Here is a 23,677-nt window from a genome sequence, read left to right on the forward strand (position 1 = left end):
ACCAAGGGAAATGGGGTAATTCATCACTGCTCTGTCCGTTTGTGTTGATGTTACACATCTGGATAAGTTTGGCAGGGGCTCACATGGGTAAACATGCACACAAGTACCCACAGGCGTAAACACACAACCAGCACCTATTGAGTGTATTTCAGTCCACTGGGTCCGAAGCTTTCATGAACATCTATTACCTGAAGGACTGATTAACACACAGACTGTCCAGTCCACTCCCCCAGTTCAGATCCAGTGGCTCTGCAACTGTGCTTTCGGAACCAGGAATCAAGTGATGCAGGCACTCCTGGACCTAGAACCAGACTTTGGAGAACTCGACCCTGTTTCTCTGGTTTGCCTTGCGCCTGCCAACTTCCTTCATCTTTCCAGCTTAGCTTGAATGTGATTAATAGTCTCCTGCTGGTGTGTTTTCACAGTACACGGTTATTGCTTCCTAATGAGCAAAAAGAGGTTCAGGAGGGCTGGGTGATGACTCGGTGGTATGAGAGAGACTGTTAGCTACACAGGCATGAAAAACTGAATTTGGATCCCTGATGTGTGAGTCCCCTCTGTATGCTGTAATTATCATTAATGAATAAAGAAACTGCTTTGGACCTATAGCAAGGTAGAACTTAGTTAGGTGGGGTAAACTAAACTGAATGCTGGGAGAAAGAAGGCAGAGTCAGGGAGAAGCCAGGTAGTCCCCGCCAGAGACAGACCCTGGGCAGAACTTTACCTGATAAGCCACAATCAGGTGGCAATACACAGATTAGTTTAGGATGAGTTAGCCAGAAACATACTTAAGCTATTGAGCAAACAGTATTGTAAATAATATGGTTTCTGTGTGATTATTTCAGGTCTAAGTTGCTGGGAGCAAACCATTCTAGTGGAAATAGAGAGATCTAGGGTCAAGGAGGGACCCTGTCTCTAAACAATAAGGTGGATAAACCATTAAACAAGACATCTCAGTGTCAACCATACATACCTGTGCAGATGGCACATGTACACACACATGTACACACACATGTGACTCAAAAAAGTTTGGAAGCTTTGCTAAGTGCTTTATTTATTAATAGTGCTTTAACAGATCCAAATTCCAAATGTGGATTAGAACTGCTCCCATTTAACAGAGGAGAAAACAAAGACCTGGAGGATTCCAGTAACCTGCTCTTAGTGACATAGCCATTGAACTGCAGACAGGATAGACTATGTCTGGGTATCTGCCTATCTGAGAATCTAAGCATCTTGCCATCCTGACTGTCTTGTAGCCTGGGCACACTACACATGTTACCATGTGACACTGGATCATTTGGGGACATCTGCCTGGGATCTCCAAGCCAGCAGGAGATCTCAAGGACCCAGGGAAATCTCCAGCAGCGAAGCAAGATGATAGGGTTTGCTACGGGAACAAACATGAAAACACCAGAAGTGAAGGTATTATAAATAATAGATTAGGGAATATGATAAATGTCCTACTTTGAGTAGATGAAAGGTACTTTTGACTGTACACCATAAAAATAACTTAGAAAATTGGAATAAAAAAGGAAGCAGAGTTTATGCCAGGGACCATTCAACTGGGGACATTCTTCCAAACTCAATAAATAAGCAGGGTTTGGCCCACAGATTTTTCTACCCTGAGTCATCATCAATCTCTTTTGTTTCGTAGTCTCCTGATTTACAGCCCACCTGACATCCACAGGGACTGTACACTAATTGGCCATGTGTGTATATAACCAGACAGCAAGGTCCACTTTACACCACGAGACACAACATAAATGCCTGTCATGGCATGACAAGGCGAGGGGAACCCTTTAAATGTGAACACGATGAACCATTTTTAGAGGCGTATTACTGCACCAAACCCCACCAGGCACATACGCGAATAGGGAGATCAATGTCAGACTTAATAAGAGAAGATGTCTGAAGAGAGTTGCCTGTCTAGAAGACCGTTTAGGAGTATCCTACAATAATGCGACCAGCATAGTGGGAATGTGTCTTCCCCCAAATGAAGTGACAAATCCCTCACCCTCCAGACAGCACGCTTCCCGGGTGTCCTGCTGGAAACTCAAAAACAGCTTCAACAACGAAATGCTTCTATAATTCTGAAAGTGTCCATAGGAATTGAAGTACATTAAAACTATCGATAAGGAACACGAAGCCCAGAGGTCCTGATGAGCACGACGGATGTCCCTAGACCTTGTTCTCCCAGCATCCTCGTGTATTTTGTCATCATTTACAGAACACCTATGATTCTACAGAAGGACGTAGATGCCAAGTAAGAAAGAAGTTTCTATCTTGTCCTTTAGATGATATAATAATCTTGACTGAAGTAATGCTTTTTAATGATTTATTTTATTTGCATCTATGTGTATGGCTGTGTATCCACATATGTGTAAGGGCACATGTGTGAGTTCCCTTGCTGACCAGAAGATGGTACTGGATCCCCAGCAGCTAGAGTTATGGACAATTATGAACTGCCCAACGTGGGTGTTGGAAGTCAAATTTGGGTTCTATACAAGAAGAGTACATATTCTTAACTGCTGATCCAGTCAGCCAGACCCTATCAGGCACTTTGAAAATATTTTTTCGCTAAAAAAGACCTTACAAAGGGATATAAGCATTTCACCAAGGCTGCACAGCCAGTAGACACAGCAGAAACCAGACCCTTACAGTCTGACTATTATTGATATCCAACTCAGGAAGATGTACCACATCTTAAGATTTATTATCTTCTTATCTTTCTCCTCCTTTTTCCTCCCTCCCTTCTTTATAGAAGACTTTCAAAACCAGTGTGCTGAAAGAGTAAGCCAACTCTAGTTAACCCTTCTTTCTGCACACAGTAAGGAACAGGCCTCATCACTACCAGCACTTTTCCAAGGTTCTGTAATTGTGTTAGACCATGATATGTGTCCTTCTTTAGCTTATACTAGCTCAGAGGCGCTAAATGTGTTACATACACTGGCAACAGAGGTTCATGGGATGGGCGGGGTGGGGGGGTTAGTGCAAAGCTACATGGAGACAGGTGTTTCTGTGATATGACAACTAAGTTCTCTCCTAAAGTGTGGCTGCAATTCCCTGGTATAGAGTTTTTATCTTAGGATCTTAGACTTTCAAAACTGCCAAGATGCTTGAAAATGCAATAAGCAACTTGTTCGCTATGAAGATCAAAGGAAAACAAATTGTTATTAAAATGCATTGGTCAGAATAGGCTCCCAGGCAACAAAGCTGATCGGCCTTGCAGATGGTTATATTCAGTGTTAACTCTCAGAGAGCTAAGCGCACATCCCAAGGCTGTGGGGCCTTTGGGTGTAGAGGTCAGGATATGAGTTCTGGAAAGGGAAAAGAGAGAGGAAGGCTAAGTAGGACTGGTTTGGGACAGAGGACGTGCCCTTATTTGACACCACATTCACATTCATGTGCCTGTACACTCTAAAGCCCATCCTACTCTTGCTGTCTTTTGTGACAGAGTCTTCTAAGGAAGCTTATCCACAGAGCGGAAGAAACCATCCACTTAGTGTGTTCTATCTAAGAGCATAGGAGCTACAGCTTGAGCAGTCGGCAGGGTCTCCCACGGCACGTGTTATCAGGGTCTCTCTACTTAGAAACTATTTTCAGCAATGCTTTATTTTAGAAAACTCAGGTGAGGGCTGACACTAGGAACTAGGTGGCCAATGATCTGGACTTCTGGCTCTTTGCTATGCTTTATCCAGACCTTGATTGGCAGAGCCAACAGTCTAACCATATGGGAGCCATTGAAGCTTTAGATGACAAGACAATGAATGCGGAAAACCAGACATATACCTAGCAAGCAGGCTAAACATTGCTTTTTGATGCAGGGAGCACCCCCAAAAGAGTGACATTCTACTCAGGTTACTGTATTCTACATCCTCAAAGATTTCCATATGCACATTTGTAAAACAAAAAATGATACTCATGGCTTGTAAGAAAATCATGAGGCTGACACCACTTGACGAAAATACTGAGAACAATGTCTGTATACAGTAGGCACCTAATAAGTACTCACTAACAGTACTAATGGTTTTTCTAGTAATAGCAGCAGCAGGGTAGGAGCCACCTCCGTGCCTGTCCATCTTCTTCTCGGGGCTTTCATTCCTGCCTGAACATTTCACTTGCTTAAGAACTTTGAAGAAGTGTGATGCCAGGCTCCAGGCACTGAGACGCTGATTTAATTATTCTGGAAAAAGTCCCAGGCAGTTGGTATTTTTAAAAAGTTCCTTAGGTAATTCAAATGTCTAGCCAGGGCTGAAAGCCACTGAGCTACAACACAAATGAATGTATTTCACAACTCAGGCCAAATCCAATTTTCTAGAAGCAAAGAAGGAATGTGTCCTTTCCGGGCTCACCTTCATCAGAGGTCCCCTCCATCGAGGGTGAGGAGAGATTCCTACACACATACGAGGTCAAAGGTGAGTGCTGATGGACCGGGTGTGATCACGGAGCTACCAGCTGTGGGGCTGGTGACCAAGCTCCAGGGGGCGTAAAGAAATTCCCTGAGAAGGCACCAGCAAAGGTCACCTTGAACTTACTCTAAACCCTTCCCACACTCCACAATTCCCTGTAAAAGAGCACCGGAGTGTGCACAGTTCCTGCAGCTAGTATGCAGCTCTGCGAACCCCTGTAAGTGAGAAGGTAAGTGAGTAAATCTGTCATCTGCCTGGGGTTTCCCAAACTCAGTGTGACTTAACTAGCTAGGGCACTCACATACAATCCTCAGACACATTTTACGTTTGTATCCATGAGATCCTGAAGAAGTCCCCTGGGAAATCTAAAGCAAAGAGCCACCTCCTGTCTCCAGGCTGAGGACCTGATGGACAGGAAGCAAAGGAACTTAAACAGCGTAGATGAGCCGAGTGCCACATCTGAGGATGCTCTAGAGAACAACACAGTCATAAAGAAGCTGCCAGACTGTTGCCCTGGGCTAGAGAGATGGCTTAGCCGTATAAAGGCCAGGTTCACAGTCAAACTTCAGACTTGACGGATATCTCAACTCTGTATCAGACTACAGCAGAGGTTAAATAGCTATACTTGCTCTTATGCTAGAAGAGAAGTAGAAAGGACTCCCCAGAGAAATGATGTAATGCCTTAGGTAAGACAGCACTAGCAGAACTGAGGGGTGACAGAGCGCAATAGACAGCAGAGCTGCGGGCTCCGGAATCAAAGGACCTGGTTCAGATCCCAGCCCTACCCTGGAGCTGAGCGACCTGGAAACGGCACTTGGTTGTTATTGCTGTTTGATATAAAAACGCCCCTATTTGTAACGCAAAGACCTTACGCCACAGTTAAGAAAATTAACTATATTAAATGCAAATATACATTTCAAATTAAAGGTAAAATTAAATCTATTAGGTACAGAACACACAATACCTTCTGAAACATGACAAACCCTCGATGAGGAGCCACTGTTCTTTTTTTTTTTTAACTATTTTTTTAAATTAATTAATTAATTTTTTACATACCAATCCCAGTTCCTCCTCCCTCCTCTCCTCCCGCTCCCCCCTCCCCCACCCCATTAAGGGATCGCAGTAAGCTACTGGATCACCCTCTACTCTAGCGGTGTCGACCCATTTCTCGTCAGCATTATTTATACTTGATATAAAAGTGTGGAAATTTCCAAATCATACTTGTTAAACGATATACTTTTTTTGGAGAATGGTTGTGGTCAGCTGAAAAACAATGCCCGCTAAATTGACCTTACCCCACCCCTTGCCGCCTGTAAAATGTACCATGGCAACCACAAAGAAAGAACTCATGGTCACTCCTCTGACATTACCCAATCTTATCACTTACCCTTTGCTCTTAGAATTGCATTTATTACTCAGAAAAACAAAGGAAGTCTTGAGGCTAGTGAAGTAACTTATAATTTGAAAAATGATGATTAATATAATCACTTGATATTTTCCATTATTTTCTAATATTGTCTTGATAGGCCTTTTAAATTGTACCCTTTTGTAAGTAATTATTTGAGCTACCTTCAGCAACGTGCTAATGAACTTGTACAACCTCGAGGGATATAATTTATTCTTGACTCTGGATCTCACTTTAGCAGATCTATTTTTGCCTGAGCAGGTCCCTGAAGCGTCAAAGCGTTTAGTACCCACTCCCTGGATAGGAACCCTGGTATGCATTAATGTCAATGTCACAAAGCCGCCTCCAGGCCATGTCAATGCAGATCAAACACATGCAGCTGGCCTCATACCTTCCTTCCCCAAGTCCTGTGGAAGCCTGAAATCCTCTCTCCGTTTCTCCAGGACAAGCCACTGCACACAGGATTCTGGTTACTGACCACACAAGTCTCACATGGCCGCGTCTCCCCTGGGAGTCTGGGCCTTTAATGCGATACTATTTATGAAGGAATACTGTGGAAAGGAACACTGCAGCCCCAGCGTTATGCTTGCCATATATATAATATATATTACATATATATGTCTATATTAGCATATATATGTATATATATGCTAATGCCCCACTTTGCACCTCTGACCATGGGTTCTCTTTCTCCAGGAGGTCCTTGTCAGCACACATCAGCTGCCATTATAATGTACCACATGTCTCCAGTCGATGCGTTTCTTATAATTTGGGAAATTTCTTGCTCAGCACAATTTAAGCTTTATAAAACAATTTTCCACTGAATTAAAACAAGTGGCTTTATTACTAAGTATTTTTACAAAATATCTTTAAAATGTTCTTACATGCTTACTCAGCCCATGAATAAATAACATCCCGAAGACATCTTCATTATAAAAAAAAGATTTCAAAAATTATTTTTAATTATGCGTATGTGTGCTCATCTGTCTATGGGAGTACAAGTGCTGGCAGGAGCCAGAGGCAGGTGACCCTTTAGACCTGAAGTTATAGGCAACCATGAGCCGCCCAACATGGGTGCTGGTAACCAAACTTGGGTCCTTCAGAGGAGCAACACATGTCCTTATTCACCAAGTCATCTCTCTAGCTCCCTTGAAACATGTTGATCCTACATATGAAGGTTGGGAGTTTAAGGCACTCACAAACAATATTCATATTAAACTATTGCCATTTGTGATTTAGAAAGTGACTTTCCTTCTTAATTAAACGGAAAAGCAAATCAATGTCCTCTGTTCTGTTGCTAGCCCCCACATACTACCTTGCTTTATAAGTCATTTCTGCATTAAATCTGAATATGTATTTGGAAATGTTAAGGGTAAGTTTGTAGAAGGAAACTACTTTTGCCACCAAGTGGTCAGTGCATCATTCCTCTTAATAACAAGTTAAGTATAGATATATTTTATTTCCAAATTAGCTTAGGAATTTGTGGCAACCATATTACAGGATCTTGCTCAGGTAGGAATGGAGTGCCCATCTCTCAGGCTCCTGTTTTTTTTCTATTACATTTTTGCCCCCAGATTATTACCACAGTCAACTGATCTAACCAGTAGGACTCCAATGGGCCCGCAAACACAGCAGGCATTGGCTGGTACCTCTGCTTCTACCTAGCAGCTGGGCGAGTCTCTTCCAGCAGAACTAGACTCCACTTGTCTGTAGGAATGGGGAGAGACGATGGCATGAAGGCCAGGCAGAATCCGCCCCGAGAGAAATAAAACACGGCCAGGCTGAAAACGTTAGCTTGCTTGTGAGAAGACAGTCATGGCTAGCCCAGTGGTCCTCTAAACCTAGGGTAGAGCACTCTGCAGCCCTCACTCCACATGGTACCTACAACGGAAGTAGGGGTTAGAAGCCCCATTTCACAGTACAGGAAGGGAGGTTTAGACGGGGTAGGGACTTAGCCATGTTGGACTGCTTATCAGCAGGTGTTCCTGGACTTGACCTCACTGCTTGGCCCTAAAGCCACTTTGTACCCACCGTACCCTCTGTTTCACTCAAAGATTCCAGTCTGGAGCCTCAGTGTGTTGAGACAAACTGATACCTTTCAGACAGGAGTAGCCTAAGCGTAGCGGGGTCTTCTCTATGCCCTTGTAAGTCGCACGAGCCCCTCAACAGCTGGACATGAACCTCTGACAATGTCATCAGGGGCACCCACCCAGGATAAAGGGCTATTCAAGGACCAAAGATTCCAAGAGCTCAGAGAACAGTCTGGTACTGACAAAGTGGGTGTGTAAAGGGGGAACATCCAGCTGCTGTTCCGATACAGTGATCCCTGTTCGATACAAGATGGCTCCCTTCCAGGGTAGAGCCACTTGGCAGCCAGCATTGCTTTGAAATACTTGATATCAAAAGTTAGTGCAAACCAAAAATTCATTCAAACAATTACAAGAAATTTCAACATTACATTGTTCAACAACAGAAAAGAAAATGCTACTTGGTTCTTGACATGTAACTTCAACCAATGCAGGTTTTTTTTCTTTTGAAAAGTATTTGTGATTAGCAAAAGGATTTCCCGAATTGTCCTTGTGTTCATCTCTAGAGCCTATTAAAGAATATGTGTCTTCACACAAGTTGGGGACATGATGGCGCATGACGGCACGGTTCATCCCAGAAGTTTTGAGAGGGCCACTGAAATCATGAGGGTCAGAGACAGGCAGTGCATCAGAGTCAGACAGATGCGACTGGAAGTAGAGGTGAGTTGGAGAAAGAGAAATGGCCTGCGTGGGGGACTCGGCACTGCTGACAAGCTATTTGAGTCCACTAAACCCATATCAAACTCAACTTTAAACAATTATTTTGTGGTGCTTTTGTTTGCTTGCTTTAAAGGGGGAAGAAATGAAGACGGGGGGTAGGGGGTACAGGGAGTCGAGACAGGGTTTCTCTGCGTAGCCCCGGCTATCCTGGAACTCACTCTGTAGAACAGACTTGCCTCAAACTCAGAGATCTGCCGCCTCTGCCTCCCGAGTGCACCACCACCACCCAGCTTAATTTTGTGTTTTTAAGCCACTGAGTTTGTGTTAACATGTTACAGGAACAATGAAAGACTAACATCCTTGTTAAATGTTGTTTGTGTGTGGCCTTTTTATTTTATTTTCATCATCTTTTTGTCTGAATGAAGGTTTCTTAGCAATGACAAGTCTAATAATTTTTTGAAGGAATGAGCATCTAAAAGTTGGATCAGGGCCCAGTGAGTATTTCAAGTAGAAATCTGAAATAGCCACTGCTCTCAATTATAAATTTCAACTCTGTGTGTGTGTGTACATATATGTGACGTGTGTTTTTATCCTGCTCTATCAATTTCCAACTTATTCCCTCGTTAGAGGACCTTTCACTGAATTTAGAGTGGGCTGGCCCTGTGTCCACCCCCTACAGCGCCAGGTTACAGGCTTCAACCACACCAGGCTTTGTTCATGGGTGCCGGGACTTAAACTTAGGTTGTCGAGTAGAGCAGCAAACACTGTTACCATTGAGTCACATCTCCAGTCTCAATGTTTTTAATTTGGGAATTTCCCACAACCTCAATATTTAATCTATTTCCTAATATTTCACTATTACATATTAAATAATATTCTACTATTCTAATCATTATATAACAAAAAGAGAATGAAATACATCCTCACATGAATAGCCCCCATCCTCACCAGTTCACTTCCGTGTGATACAAAAACACTCTCATTTCCTAAGTATTCCATGATTTTTAAAGGTTGAAGGTCACTGATACGTCAATTATTGTCTATAAAAGATGGTCTATGACATTGCTCTAAGCAAGAACTTTCCCTCTGGCTTGGCCTTGGTAGCCACTATGACCTCCCTGAATGGACAAGACACATGCACAGATCATATGAAGAGGGAGGGATGGACATCAACACCAGACAGTCCAACCTCTCCCATTACAGAAGAAAAACAGCTGGTGCAGCGCAAGTCATTAGGCTGTCAAACCACCTGTTTAGTAGCAGAGTCAAGAATAGCCCTAAGTGCCCATTCAACAACAAATACAAAAGGCTGTGGTACGCTGTCTTTAACCCTTTTCTTCTTCAGACTCTCCTGCCTAGCTTACACTCTAGACTCGAACTGGAATGACGGGGCGGCTCTTACATAATCAAATTCTTTCTCCAGAAGTAAAAATGCATCATTGAAATGATTAAAACATATGATTCAAACACGGAAGGCAATTCCTAAAGACGGTACACAAAGCATTTTCTACATGGCTGCAGGGAGTTCCCAACCTCTGATTCGGGCATTCAAGTTTTAGCATGTTTGCTGAAAAGAAGCAACACCCGTGAATATCAATGTCAGGCAATGATCAGACACACAAGAAACCAGATCTCATGCAGAAGTAAGACGTTATGTAACCGCAAAAGTACAGAGGTGATGGAGTGGTGAAGCAGAAGCAGGAGGATAGCTACATCTTCCCATGTTGGCAAGATCTCCTCTGTGCCAGGCATTATTTTGGGTCTGAGTTCGGGCTACCATAACAAATCAGCACAAGCTAGCTGCTGGCGGCACATGTATTTCTTCCAGCTTTGGAGGCTGGCGCAGGAGCAGGATGCCAGTGTGGCCTAGCTTGTGTATGATTATCTCTTTCCTAGGTTCCTACACCATGAGAGGAAGAGAGCTCTGACCTCTTTTCTCCTTCTTCTAAGGGCACTAATACTACTATGGGGCCCTAATCCTCAAGATTTGCTCTAAGCCTAATCATCTCCCAAACATCCTCCACTCCTAAACACTATCACATTGTGGATAAGGGCTTTAGCATGTGGACTTTAGGGGAACACAAACCATGCAGCCCACGGAAGTTTGCAGTAGAAGGAGGTGACCGATGCTTAATGAATGGTCAAAAAGTGAGTGCATTATAACTGTGCCACCTTGAAGAGAGCATCAAGGGCCTGGGTGGTGTGAGATGGAGCAGCTGAAGAGAAGACAGGGTAGGAAGAAGAAAAGGACGTTATGGAGATGGGGCAGCCTGTGCTGAAGCCTCCTGTCAGGAGAAAACTGGCCACTGTGAGGGACTAGAGGCAAGTAGAGGAAATGCTTCCTCAGAATACACCAAGGCACGGCCTCCGTGGAGCCAATTGAAAAACATGGTTGCATTAAATAAATCTCTTCCAAGTAATCACGTGCATAAACATCAGTGAGGCACTGAAAGACACACTCCCATTATGCCACAGCACGGCAGAATCACACAGACTCCTCCACAGTCACAGGATCCTCCACATTCTCCAGGATTTAGGATGGACGGGTTAGACCCAAGCGTACATTTAATGTGATTTTGAAAACCCTGGCAGAATCTGTGTGTTCCTGAACCTGTAAGGTTATCATTCTACAGACAAAGTGCACCATGGATCCTGAGTGCTCTTCAGTATGTACTGCACCGGTTTCTTCTCCACTTGACAACATGGGCTAAGGAAGTCAGCTTTCCTACCCAGTGAGAGGAGTCCTTCTGAGCGCACCCCTGCCTTGAATTTGCTGCAACTGTGGGTATATCACCAGCTTTCAAAGTCACAGTGAGCCCCTCATTTCTAAGACATTGCACAGTGAGGTGGGGTGAAAGCAGATCCAGGGCTTGAGGCAAAGGCCTCAGGCACAACACAGCAGGCAATTGTTCATCATGGCATCAACTAAGTAGTGTCTGCAAGAAAAAGGCAGAGGGACCTGGCCAGGGTGTGGGCACTGAGCTGTGAACAGGGTGTCTGCACATATAAGGGGTGGCAGAGCCTTCAGTCTTGTTAAGAATATCCTCATGCCTTGAAACCAAGGTCAGAAGATAGGGTTTCACTTAGGAGACGTGTGGACAGCTAAGTGGCTCTAGGCTCATCTACTACAAGTCTACATGCATTTGAAGCATCATTGATGCTTGAATCACTTCAGTAGAAGATCCTTGGGGTTGATGGCATAAAACAACTCTCCATCTTCCCAAGGAAGAAAGAGAGGTTATACAGTTTGGTAGTATCAAAAATAGACACGGACTTGGGTCATGAGACATCCAACCCATACAAAGAGTTCTGCATGTGGTAGGACAGTGGCAGACTGTTGTGAAATAATCTTCTGTGTACACTGTGAAGATGTGTCACTTGGATTGGCTTAATAAGAAGCTGAATTGGGGGCAGAGAGAATGCTGGGAAGAGGAAAATAGAGTCGCCAGCCAGACACAGAAGAAGTAGGAAAGCAACATGGACAGTACAGAGTAAAAAAAAAAAAAACAAAAAAAAACACGAGGCGAAAGCAAACTAATAGAAATGGGTTAATGTGAGTTATAAGAGCTAGTTAGTAATAAGCCTGAGCTATCAGCCAAGTTTTCATAATTAATAAGAAGTCTCTGTGCAGTTATCTGGGAGCTGGCTGGAAGACAGAAAAATCCACTTACAGGAGACCAAATGGTTCCCTAGAGTATATGCACATGTATAAGCACCACCTGCATGAAACAGGAGGCATGTTGAGCCCAGATCTAGGTGGAAGAGGTTTCTGAGGACAAAGCAGGGAACTATGTCAGTGGCTCAGTCATTTCCTAAGAATGACAAATCACGGCTGCATGATTGATCAATTCTTTTGTGAAGGCTGGGGTCAAAACACACATATTTTAAAGACAAAAGCTCTTGTTTCCAGCTGTGTCTCCTGCTGGATGGGTATCCAGGCCAGGGCCTGGGGCCACTGGTAATGACTATCTGTGCCCAACAGTGTCCGTTATAAGTTTGAGAGAGAAGTGGATGAAAACTTGCCAATTGTTCTCATGCTTTAGGGGAATGAGTGGGAAGGATCACTCTCCCGAGTATTTCAAATAAAATGATGCACATGCGAACAGACTATCCGGAGATGCTCGTGAATGCCGATGTCAATTTAGAAACAGCTTTGATGGCTTTGCCAGCTCAGCACAGATGCCATAGTTCAGAGCTAGCCCATCTGGGAGCAGCTTTCACATAAACTCTCAAGCAACACAAAGGAGAGATCATTGTCTGTTCTGTATGAGATCTTCAAATGGAAAAGAGGGCTTTGACAGAGCCACAGAAATTACCGAAGCCATTCAGAACAGCAAGGCTCACAAAACAAGCTGGCAGTAGGTACTTGTAGGCCTGGTGCTCTCGATTCAGAGAGAGTGGGCTTCAGTGAATTCATCACATTGCCCCTTTACCAATCACCTCTCACTCTGTGTGGGGACCATTTTAATAGGACCTGGTATACTTTGTGGTTTGTAAAACTATCATATCAGAAGACAAAATCATCAAGAATCCTTTACTTCTGTGTTACTCTGTACACGCAACACTGAAGAAACAAAGAGCAAAAAGAAGTACTTAGAAATCAGAAACTCTTTACCTAGGAAGAGAAAAAGTGACGAAGGAAAGAATGTTAGCTTCGAAGCCAAGCAGTCTACAGGGGAAGTCCACTTAGGTAGAAGTACCTTGAGCAAGGCTTTAAAGGTTCTGAGCCTCGACTTATCAATGACACAAGAATACTGGTAACTTCTCAGGATAGGGACACCGACATTAACATTGTCATCAACAAATTGTTTGGCATACAAATGATAAAGTTCTCACGATCATATTAAAAATGAAGCCAATTAAAAAATATGGTTGTGTTAAATAAAACCTCTTCCAAGAAACCACATGCATAAACACCAGTGTGGCACCGAAAGACACCCCCCATTATGACCCCGGCATGGCAGAGTCACACAGACTCCTCCACAGTCACAGGGTCCTCCACATTCTCCAGGACTGATGGTGGACAGTTACACCCGAGCGTGCACTCAATGTGATTTTGAAAGCCCTGGCAGAATCTGTGTGTTCCTGAACCTGTATGATTATCATTCTACAGACAAAGTGCACCATGGATCCTGAGTGCTCTTCAGTATGTACTGCACCGGTTTCTTCTCCACTTGACAACATGGGCTAAGGAAGTCGGCTTTCCTACCCAGTGAGAGGAGTCCTTCCGAGTGCACCCCTGCCTTGAATTTGCTGCAGCTCTGGGTATATCACCCACTTTCAAAGTGACAGTGAGCTCCTCATTTCTAAGGCAGTGAACAGTGAGCCTGGGATGACAGCAGGTGCAGGGCTTGAGGCTAAGGCCTCAGGCACAACACAGCAGGCAATCGTTCATCATGGCATCAATCAGTTTCCTGGTTTCCAGGGCACTGATACAGAAATGGCATTTGCAAATCTTGAACATGTTCAAGCTGAGTAAATTTCATCTTGTTAAGAGGCATCTTTATAAAACTTGCTCCATCAACTGAATCAATCTATATCTACCAAAAATACTTATTGATCACCAGGGTGCAGACCTTTTAATGTCAGGGAGAGGCCTGGCTGAGAAGGAGGCCTGTGAGCACAGCCATCTCCTCCCTGGAAGCGACAAGCCAGGATTAAGTGGCTTCCAGGAGATGTGTGCTAGTGGAACTTGGCTGGGGTGACCTCTGGGGTGACCTCCTGACCCTCCTCCAGTTGTCATATCTAGATATACCTATGTGGTCTTTTAAACCCCACAGCAACAACGGCACTTTTTAAAACTAGTGTGTGACTAGATTTTAGTCACGCACACGCTTACTTATTTCAGCAAGTATGAATAACATTAAAACAGATTTGAAATCATAAGACTTTTTAACATGGGTATGACTCTCTTGGGCATAATATATGACAAATGAAATTGCTTTACATATGTAAATATGTGCATATAAATACAAAATTTGGCACTGTCTTAAGAAACATAGTGACAAAAATTAAAAACTGGTTAATGCAAAATGAAGGTTCTTTTTCTTTCCTCAAGTGACTTTCTGCCAGGCAAATGATATTAAGTAGGACACAGTCTGTTCTTACTGTTATGATAGGAATTAGTACGTCACAAACACAAAGCCTTTGGGTTTCGGGACACAAGAACCGAGGTTAGGTAATGGAGAGATCGTTCAGAGGGTAAGATGTTTGCTAAACAAACATGAGGGCCTGAGTTCGGATCCCCTGCACCCATGCAAAATCTGGGTATGGCAACATGGGTCTGTAGCTCCAGTGTTAGGATGATGGTCACAGGTGATCCAAGGAATTCGATAGTCAGATGATCTAGTCAAAATGACAAACTGCAGCTTGAGTGAGAGCCCTGTCTCAGAGTTAGGTGGAGAGCAATAGAGGAAAGCACCTGAAGTCAACAGCTGGCCTCCACAACTATACTCACACGCACGTGCACACACGCGCACACACGCGCGCACACACACACACACATGCATGCACATGCACTCACGTATGTGCACAAAAGCTACAGATCAGGAATGAGTTGACTGATCTGGAGACATTGAGCACTTTAGAATCAAGTAAAGTCACTATGAGGAGAGGGAAGAGGGGAAGACGAGGAAGAGGAGGAGGAAGAGGAAGGGGGAGGAGGAAGAGGAGAGATGAAGATGACGAGGAGGGGAGAAGGAAGAGGAAGAAGGGAGGAGGAAGAGCAGACAGCAGCAACAGCAGTAAAAAAAGGAAGAGGAGGAGAAAGAAAAGAAAAAAGAGGGATGGGAGGGAAGGAAAAAAGATAGGAAGAAAAGACTAGTTCACACCTTTGAAGGTCATAAAATGATAAATTACAGAAATGCATGCAAATGCTCTTACACGCAACAGAGAATAATTGAAGAAACCACTCATCAATGTAGGAAAAATATTTCACGACAGTGCGAAGAGGCACTGGAGCAAAAATAACTTGTCAGGATTATAAAAATAATAATGTAGGGTCATAAATAATATGGGGAAATGAATATGCTAATGAAACCACAGCGATGAAAGCTAGGAATGGAAAATGAAATTCTATTGGCTCCGCAAAGCGAAGGTAGGGAGCCCTTGGTCGCTCCCGAAGTGGAGAGAAAGGGAAAACTGAGGTGGACGATGTGGCCGAAGCGCCTGTGCATTAGGTGACCCTTTAAACACAGCTCTCAAACTCAGCCTCAGGCACTTGTGATTTTCTCTTCTTGTATAAATTTTCAGGAAGGGCAAACTAAGGATCCACAAGGCCAGGCCAACTCGGAACAGGCTGGCTCCCCTAGCCCAGGGCTAGAACCTCCCTTGCTACCTACACCATCGCCTTCCCACTCCAGTCAAACTTCACCCCGCTTAACACTAGCAAGTTAGGAAAGACGTGGATTCGGAAAGCGTCTTTAATAGCGGCAGAGGTAAAGTGTGGGGCCAACCACAGATTTTTAAAAACTAACTCATATTAATTAACTTTTGAGGTACTGGGAATTAAACCTAGAGCCCACACACTCTAGGCAAGCGCTGTACTACTTAACTGTCTCCCCAGGCTATGGATTGTGTTTTGAAAATATGCTTTGCTTTGTTTTAATTATAACGTCATGTAAAATAACCAATATTACTCTAGAACAAGGTGTAAGAGGATTTTAAGACCCTCTATGTGTCTCTTATTTGACTAGGTGCAGATACAATCACACACCCACGAACATACACATTCAAAAGTTAAATAAGGTACTGGCGAGATGGCTCTGTGGTTTAAGAGCATTGACTGCTATTCCAGAGGACCCAGGTTCAATTCCATGGCAGCTCACAACTGTCCGTAACTCCACTTCCAGGGGATCTGACACCTTCACACCAATGCACATAAAATAAAACACTATTTAAAAAGTTAAATAAATAACATATAAATAGCATGCATATATGGAGGAAACAGTTGTCTAAAAAATAGACTGTTTTTACCTAAGTTTTATGAACATTTCCCAAAATGTTTACGACTTGTGTATAAATCAACTGTTTCCTTGCCCCACCCCAATGTTAAGTGTTTATGCTTTATCTTCTGGTGTTAAATTTATTTTTGTTTTCAGAATTCTAAGCCATACTGTGTGTCTGTTCTTTGAGTTTTCTAGAGGAGACTATGTACACACAAATGCATGTATAGTGAAATGATTGCATGCTACATGTGTATCTATATACACATGGGTACACTATATGTGTACGCTGTATGTACACAGGTGCATGTGATGAGAGAGAGACAGAGAAAGAGGGAGAGAGAGATCTGAGCAAAGAGGAAGTGAGTCTGAGCAGGCTCTGGGGAAAGTCAAGTTGACAGCTCCACGTTGGCATAGACCAAGCCTGTGGAACATGCCACAGTGTTCTCTTTCTTGCATACCCAGTCCAAAGTGAGTGGCCCAGGGGAATGAAAGAAAGAAAAAACTTCAGAAAGCACCTGTCTGCTCCCCATGGGATATGGCACGGCACTGTTCCCTCCCCACTTTTCTGAAGGCTCCTTTCCATGAAGAGTGCTCTCCACACCGTGAATAGCGCGTCCCACACACCCCAATGAACATTTGAAGGGTGACTTCAAACGTGAGACTTTCTGCGACTCCTCTCCGGGGGTTCCTTTCGGCATCTATTCTGATCACTGACACAATAAACATGTCCTATATCCCAGAAGACAAGCCTGCATGTGGAGCTCAACTCCTGACAGTCAGCGTTTTTCAATGTGTGACACCCCGTTCCTCCTGTACTAGGACATCCCAATGACACGCACAGTTGAAGCTTGAAAGGTTTGAAGCCGGTATAGGGTTCACGATCAAGGCCACTTCTGGACCTAAACATTGCTGAACATAAAGTAGCAGTTTTTTATTGACTTATCTGAACTTTAATTTTTTTAAAAGTAAAACTATATCCATAACATGAACCAAATTTCTAAATCTCTTTTTAGAATTCACAGATGAAATACACATCAGCCCTCTGGACACTGCTTAGCATAGAAGAACACCACGGGAGGGTGAAGCAAGAGGAACGGAGGAAGGACCACAGGCGTGCTTCACAGCCGGTACACTAGAGCAAGCAATACTCATTCTCCAGATTACAACCCTGCCCTCGGCTGTGACAGCTGGTTATAACATTTCCAGAAACACTAGAGGAGAACAACTCATTATTCCACGAATCCATGGCATCCCCAACGGATTCTCACAGAGAATTCTCTGGGTCTCGGAAGCCAGAGGGAATGTTGCTATACATACTCTCATTCCACAATGTGGTAGTCAGTGCAGTCAAAGACTTTTCCATTTCCATCCGGGTTCTGGATGTTGGCCTGGTGAACATCCATCCCTGTCTACTGACAGTAGCAAGCACTGGGCTGTGGTTTCTCAACCATCAGTCACCCTGGTCCGGGCCAGACCAAAAACATAAACAAAGGCAAAGAACTGCGATGCTTCTTCCTCTTCACACATCTGGGACATTTTGGAAGGAGTGAGATCATTTTGAGAGTATGTGGGATCTGGGTCCTGTCTTCACTGTTCACAAGGGGCGGGCTACCTCCCTCCCCTAAACCTCATTGGGGATAAGAAGAATTGGACCAAGTCCGGGTAGGAGCAATCTTTGCTCTAAGTCCTATTTCTCTGTGCCTGCACACTGCCCTCTAGGCATACTCATCAAACTGGACTGATTGATTGATTGATTGATTGATTGATTGATTCATTCATTCATTCATTCATTCATTGACTGACTAAATCTAGGGCAAGGACAAGAGATCAGTATGACAGAATTTATAACACACATACCACCAGAGCTGTGCCTTGATGCATGGGTGTGATTCGACTCTGCCATGATAAAGGGAAGGGTGTTTATGGTAGGGAATGGCACAAACCAACAGCACGATGGGGTAAGCAGCCTAGTGTGCTCGTGTGTGCTTCAGAGAGACAATACAGACAGCACACAGTGGGAGAAATGGCGAGAGAAAACATGCACAAGATTTCTCTGCTGCTATTCTTGGAACAGCTTTACAATTGGTTGTGGAACTTGTGGTTGAATTTCTATTCCGTTCGGTGAGTTTCAAGATTGTTTTAATCAAATTGCTTGTTTAAAAAAAAATGACTTAAAGGGTCTAGAGAGATGTCTCAGCAGTTAAGAGCACTGGTTTCTCTGCCAGAGGACCTGAGTTCAAGTCCCAGCATCCACGTGACAGCTCACAACTGCCTGTAACACCAGTTCCAGGGAATCTGACACCCTCATAAAGACATACATGTAGGCAAAACATTGATACCCATAAAATAATAAATAAGTAAATAAATTCTTTTAAAAAATAGGAAAAAATATTTAAATCCAGGTGGTAGTGGCACATGTCTTTAATTCTAGCACTTGGGAGGCAGAGGCCAGCCTGGTCTACAGAGTCAGTTTCAGGACAGTCAGGGCTACACAGAGAAACTCTGTCTTGAAAAATCAAAGAGAGAGAGAGAGAGAGAGAGAGAGAGAGAGAGATTAAAAACCCCAGCCTAATACAACATAGTAGTACACTTACATCTCTCTTTTATTTATTTTTCTTTTTTTTTTCTCTTTTTTTTATTCTTTTTTAATTAAAATTTCCAACTGCTCCCCGTTTCCCATTTCCCTCCCCCTCCTCCCACATATTGCCCACTCCCCCCGCTCCCCTCCCCCTATCCCCACTCCTCTTCTCCTCCCCCCAGTCCATTCCCCCTCCCTCTCGATACTGAAGAGCAGTCCAAATTCCCTGCCCTACAGGAAGACCAAGGTCCTCCCACTTCTATCTAGGTCCAGGAAGGTGAGCATCCAAACAGGCTAAGCTCCCACAAAGCCAGTTCATGTATTAGGATCGAAACCTAGTGCCATTGTCCTTGGCTTCTCATCAGCCTTCATTGTCCGCCATGTTCAGAGAGTCCAGGTTCAACCCATGCTTATTCAGTCCCAGTCCAGCTGGCCTTGGAGAGCTCCCAATAGATCAGTTCCACTGTCACAGTGGGTGGGTGCACGCCTCGTGGTCCTGATTTCCTTGCTCATGTTCTCCCTCCTTCTGCTCCTCATTTGGAGCTTAAGAGCTCAGACCGTTGCTGCCAGCTGGACTGCTACTGAAAAAACATGGGATAAGACCGGACTCTCTGACACTTGCTACCTCGCGATACTTCGCTGGTTCCTCCCTCTTTCCTTTCTGCCACCGCCATGCCATCCAGACTGAGGAAGACCCGGAAACTCCGGGGCCACGTGAGCCACAGCCATGGCCGCATCGGTAAACACCGCAAGCATCCAGGAGGACGCGGGAACGCTGGAGGCATGCATCATCACAGGATCAACTTCGACAAATATCATCCAGGTTACTTCGGGAAAGTTGGGATGAGGCATTACCACTTAAAGAGGAACCAGAGCTTCTGCCCGACTGTCAATCTGGATAAACTGTGGACGCTGGTCAGTGAGCAGACTCGGGTCAACGCTGCCAAGAACAAGACTGGAGTTGCTCCCATCATCGATGTCGTGCGATCGGGCTACTACAAAGTTCTGGGGAAGGGAAAGCTCCCTAAGCAGCCTGTCATTGTGAAAGCCAAATTTTTCAGCAGAAGAGCTGAAGAGAAGATAAAGGGTGTTGGAGGTGCCTGTGTTCTGGTGGCTTGAAGCCACTCAGGGAGGCCAATTAAATGCTAACACTTTCCAAGAAAAAAAAAAAAAAAAAAAAACCGGACTCTCTGAATGTGGCGGACAATGAGAGCTGATGAGAGGCCAAGGAGAATGGTACGGGAACTTTCATCTGGCGATGGATCGAGAGAGATACATCTCTCTTTTAAATTAAAAAATATATATGCAGATATATATGTATCTGATTAGGCTTTATCTCCAGTGTTACACTAATAATTCAATCATAAAAATTATTATAAAATGTAATATCTAGGATTCAAGGAGGGAAAAAGGAAAGTCAGTGTCTGGACCACAGTTGAGAAGTTTAGATCCAAGTTCCCCACCCACTAATTATATTACAGAGTCAAGTTATTTTACCAAGTTCTATTACCTATGTCAAGTCTATGCTTGCGATTGTTCTATTCTAGAGAGTTCAAAGGCAGCCGTCCCAACCACTTCCCGTAATTTGCTTACAAATACTTGATTGCACAAGAGCTTCTGTGGGGAGGAACCTCAGAACCCTACTCCCACTTCCTAAGAAAGTAGTCACTGCTCAGTCCCTGGCATTTGTATGTCTAACGGGAACCCAGGGCTCAGAACACTTGCATGAGTAGTGCCCCCGAAGGTCCATTTTATTTGCAGCTGCTTTAGAGCTATAGGACCTCAGTTTACCGGCACCATGAGGTGACTGTATCCTGTGTGATCTCCTGAAGACTAGTGCAGTGCTGCTTCTGTTTGTTTAGGATACATAATTTTTTGAGCATTTACCATATCTGCCTGATAGACTAGCAAGAGTTGCTTTGCAAAGGCACACACTACTTTCCCGGGCGATAGAAAGTTGTTATTAACTCTCTACACATGGAGGATGAACTACTTCCTCTGCCCAGTGACCTGTAAGGTCGTGATGCTGCCCTAGCTCCTGCCAGGTCAAGTGTGCATGACTAACGCCTGCGCCCTGGCCACATCCTATGCTCACCCTCTGCTCAGCTTTCTGGTCAATTCCCTCAGCCCCGAGCGTCCCTGTTTCTCTTGGAGAGAAGTCAACTCATATACAAAACACAAGTTGCTACTCTCCTTGTGACTGAGATGAACTTGCCTCTACCAAAACAGATTCCAGGTACCCATTGTCTCCTGCTCCCATCCCTCTCCACACTAGAACGAAACTGCCAAGTAATTTTGTTAGTTACTTGGCTGTCCGGCTCCAAATTAGTCTCTTTCCAGGTGAGAAGAGACCCCAGCAGGACACATGGTGTCCCCTCTCTCCTCTCTGTTCCTATTTGGCCTTCATGAGAAAGGAGACCATCTTTCCCTGGGATGCCTGCTCGGCTCTCTTGAAATGAGTTCCTCCCTTGGACAAGCGGGGAATAATCACAGACTAGAAGGAAACTGTGAAAGAAGGTTACAGACAAATCCCTGGTAAGGAGGGCCTTCTGTAAAAGACTGGCTCTCCCAAGCACACTGCAAAAATCTTGAAAGACAACCACGGGATAATGCAGCACCAACCACAGTAGTTTAGCAACGGAGACTTCTGAAACATCTTTCTACCATAAAATCAGCCGGTAGGAATCTTTTCATATTACACTGTGACTCACAAGGCCACGTGCGAGCTCTATTAATCTGGAAACAGGAGCTTTTTACTCCCACCTACCTATCAATTATCACTCCTTCCCCTATCTGGCATGTCTATTACAATAAGATGTCTGCCTAGTGTTTTCTATCAATGGCTTCTCCATCAACACGGTGTCTTCATCAGTGTTCTCTTGCTGTGAGGAGATACCATGACAAAGGCGACTCTTATAAGAGCATTTAACTGGAGCACGGCGGGAAGTGTGATGACACACAGGCAGACGTGGTGCTGGAGAAGGAGCTGAGAGTTCTCCATTCAGATCCTCAGGCAGCAGCAGAAGGAGAGAGAGAGAGAGAGAGAGAGAGAGAGAGAGAGAGAGAGAGAGGGAGGGAGGGAGGGAGGGAGGGGGGGGGGAGGGAGGGAGGGAGGGAGGGAGGGAGGGAGGGAGGGAGGGAGGGAGAGAGAGAGAGAGAGAGAGAGAGAGAGAGAGAGAGAGAGAGAGAAAGAGAGACTAGGCCTGGCTTGGGCTTCTGAAAACCTCAAAGCCAATCTCCAGTGACACACTTCCTCCAACAAAGCCACATCCCCTAACCCTTTCAAATAATGCCTCCTTGGTGACCAAGCCTTCAAATCTAAGAGCCCTTGGGGACCATGCTTATTCAAACTACCACACATGGTAACACTAAAAATGAGATTCAATCCTAAATGAGCACCTGTGTCCCTCCAAAAGTCACCTACGGAGACAAACCTAGGCTGTGCGGTAATGGAATTAAAAGGAGGTACCTTTGGGAAGTGAGTAGACCCTGGGATCTCTGTCCTTATGAATGGAATGAGAGGCCCGCTATGAGATCGGTGCCTATTCCCTTCACCTCCCTTCCAACAAATGAAGATGGAGCAAGAATCTACGGTCTCTTGATGTGGAACTTCTGAGCCTCCATCACTGTGAGCAATGTGTCTGTGCTATTCAAAAACTGCCCTGCCTGTGGAATCCTAATTACAACAGCCCCAACACACAGTCAATGGATCATCTTTCCCAACCCACTAGGAAAATGCCTCTTTAGAACATACAATGTGTTAACAAAGGAAAAGCATATGTAGATAAGTTTAATTCTCAGTTCCGCCAGGAGACAGGTCTTCAGGGGGTTTTGCAGTCACACCTTGATCATCCATGACCATGCTTGAATTGCTTGCAATGACCAAGTCCATGCCCCAACTCTGATGCCCTTCATCGGGGGATTATTAAGAAGAGCCAGGAGTCCAGCAGATGTTGGGAGATGGGCTGTCCTTGGAATGCTTGCTGTGGTATTTCTAAGTCACAGTTTCCTAACTCAGCCAAGGTGACTTTACACCGAAGACCACACACTCGTTTCCCCCTCCCCCGGCTTTTATTTTTGAATGACATTAGTTTTTAAACTTAATTGTTGTGACCCTATCAGAGAATACAGAATTCTGCTAGATGATGCAGATGACACCTGGGTATCTAGAAGAATGGAGAATTTTGTAAATGTGATCCTCATGGCTGCAGGTAGGCAAGGAGTAATTCCTTTACCGAATAACAAATGACTTTGAGAAGACTAATATCTTCATTTGCTCCCGTGCTGAGTGACACTGTGTGGTAGGCATTGTCCTTGGTACTGGGGATAGCAGGTGGAAGAGGAGGGTGTGATTCTGACCCCTACAGACCACCAAGTCTGCAGAGGTTTGGAGAGAGTGAAGCGGGCATCAGTAACCTGGAGCGAAGGTTGGAGGCTGTGGGAAACGCCTCAGGCTTGAGAGGGTTAGAAAGACATCCTGGGGGAAGATGCGGCCTGTGCTTTACTGAGAAAAATAAACCAGAATTGAGAGACCAAGAAAAAACTCATATTCTGAGCAAAGGGGACAAGTGAGTCACTCCCATCCAACACAC

At 44.4% G+C, this 23,677-nt stretch overlaps 2 protein-coding genes across 2 annotated transcripts in view; one reads left to right on the top strand and one right to left on the bottom strand.

Moving 5' to 3' along the window:
* The window catches only part of Ust (uronyl 2-sulfotransferase), a 286,573-nt gene that overhangs the window by 166,295 nt on the left and 96,601 nt on the right, over positions 1 to 23,677 (bottom strand). The gene's annotated exons all lie outside the window — the stretch shown is intronic.
* LOC130869924 (60S ribosomal protein L27a-like) lies at positions 19,719 to 20,239 on the top strand. Its single transcript, XM_057762424.1, has one exon. The coding sequence runs from the start codon at positions 19,758 to 19,760 to the stop codon at positions 20,202 to 20,204; it is 447 nt and encodes a 148-aa protein (XP_057618407.1). The 5' UTR covers positions 19,719 to 19,757; the 3' UTR covers positions 20,205 to 20,239.

This window comes from Chionomys nivalis, chromosome 2 (assembly GCF_950005125.1).
Source record: "Chionomys nivalis chromosome 2, mChiNiv1.1, whole genome shotgun sequence".
Taxonomy (NCBI): domain Eukaryota; kingdom Metazoa; phylum Chordata; class Mammalia; order Rodentia; family Cricetidae; genus Chionomys; species Chionomys nivalis.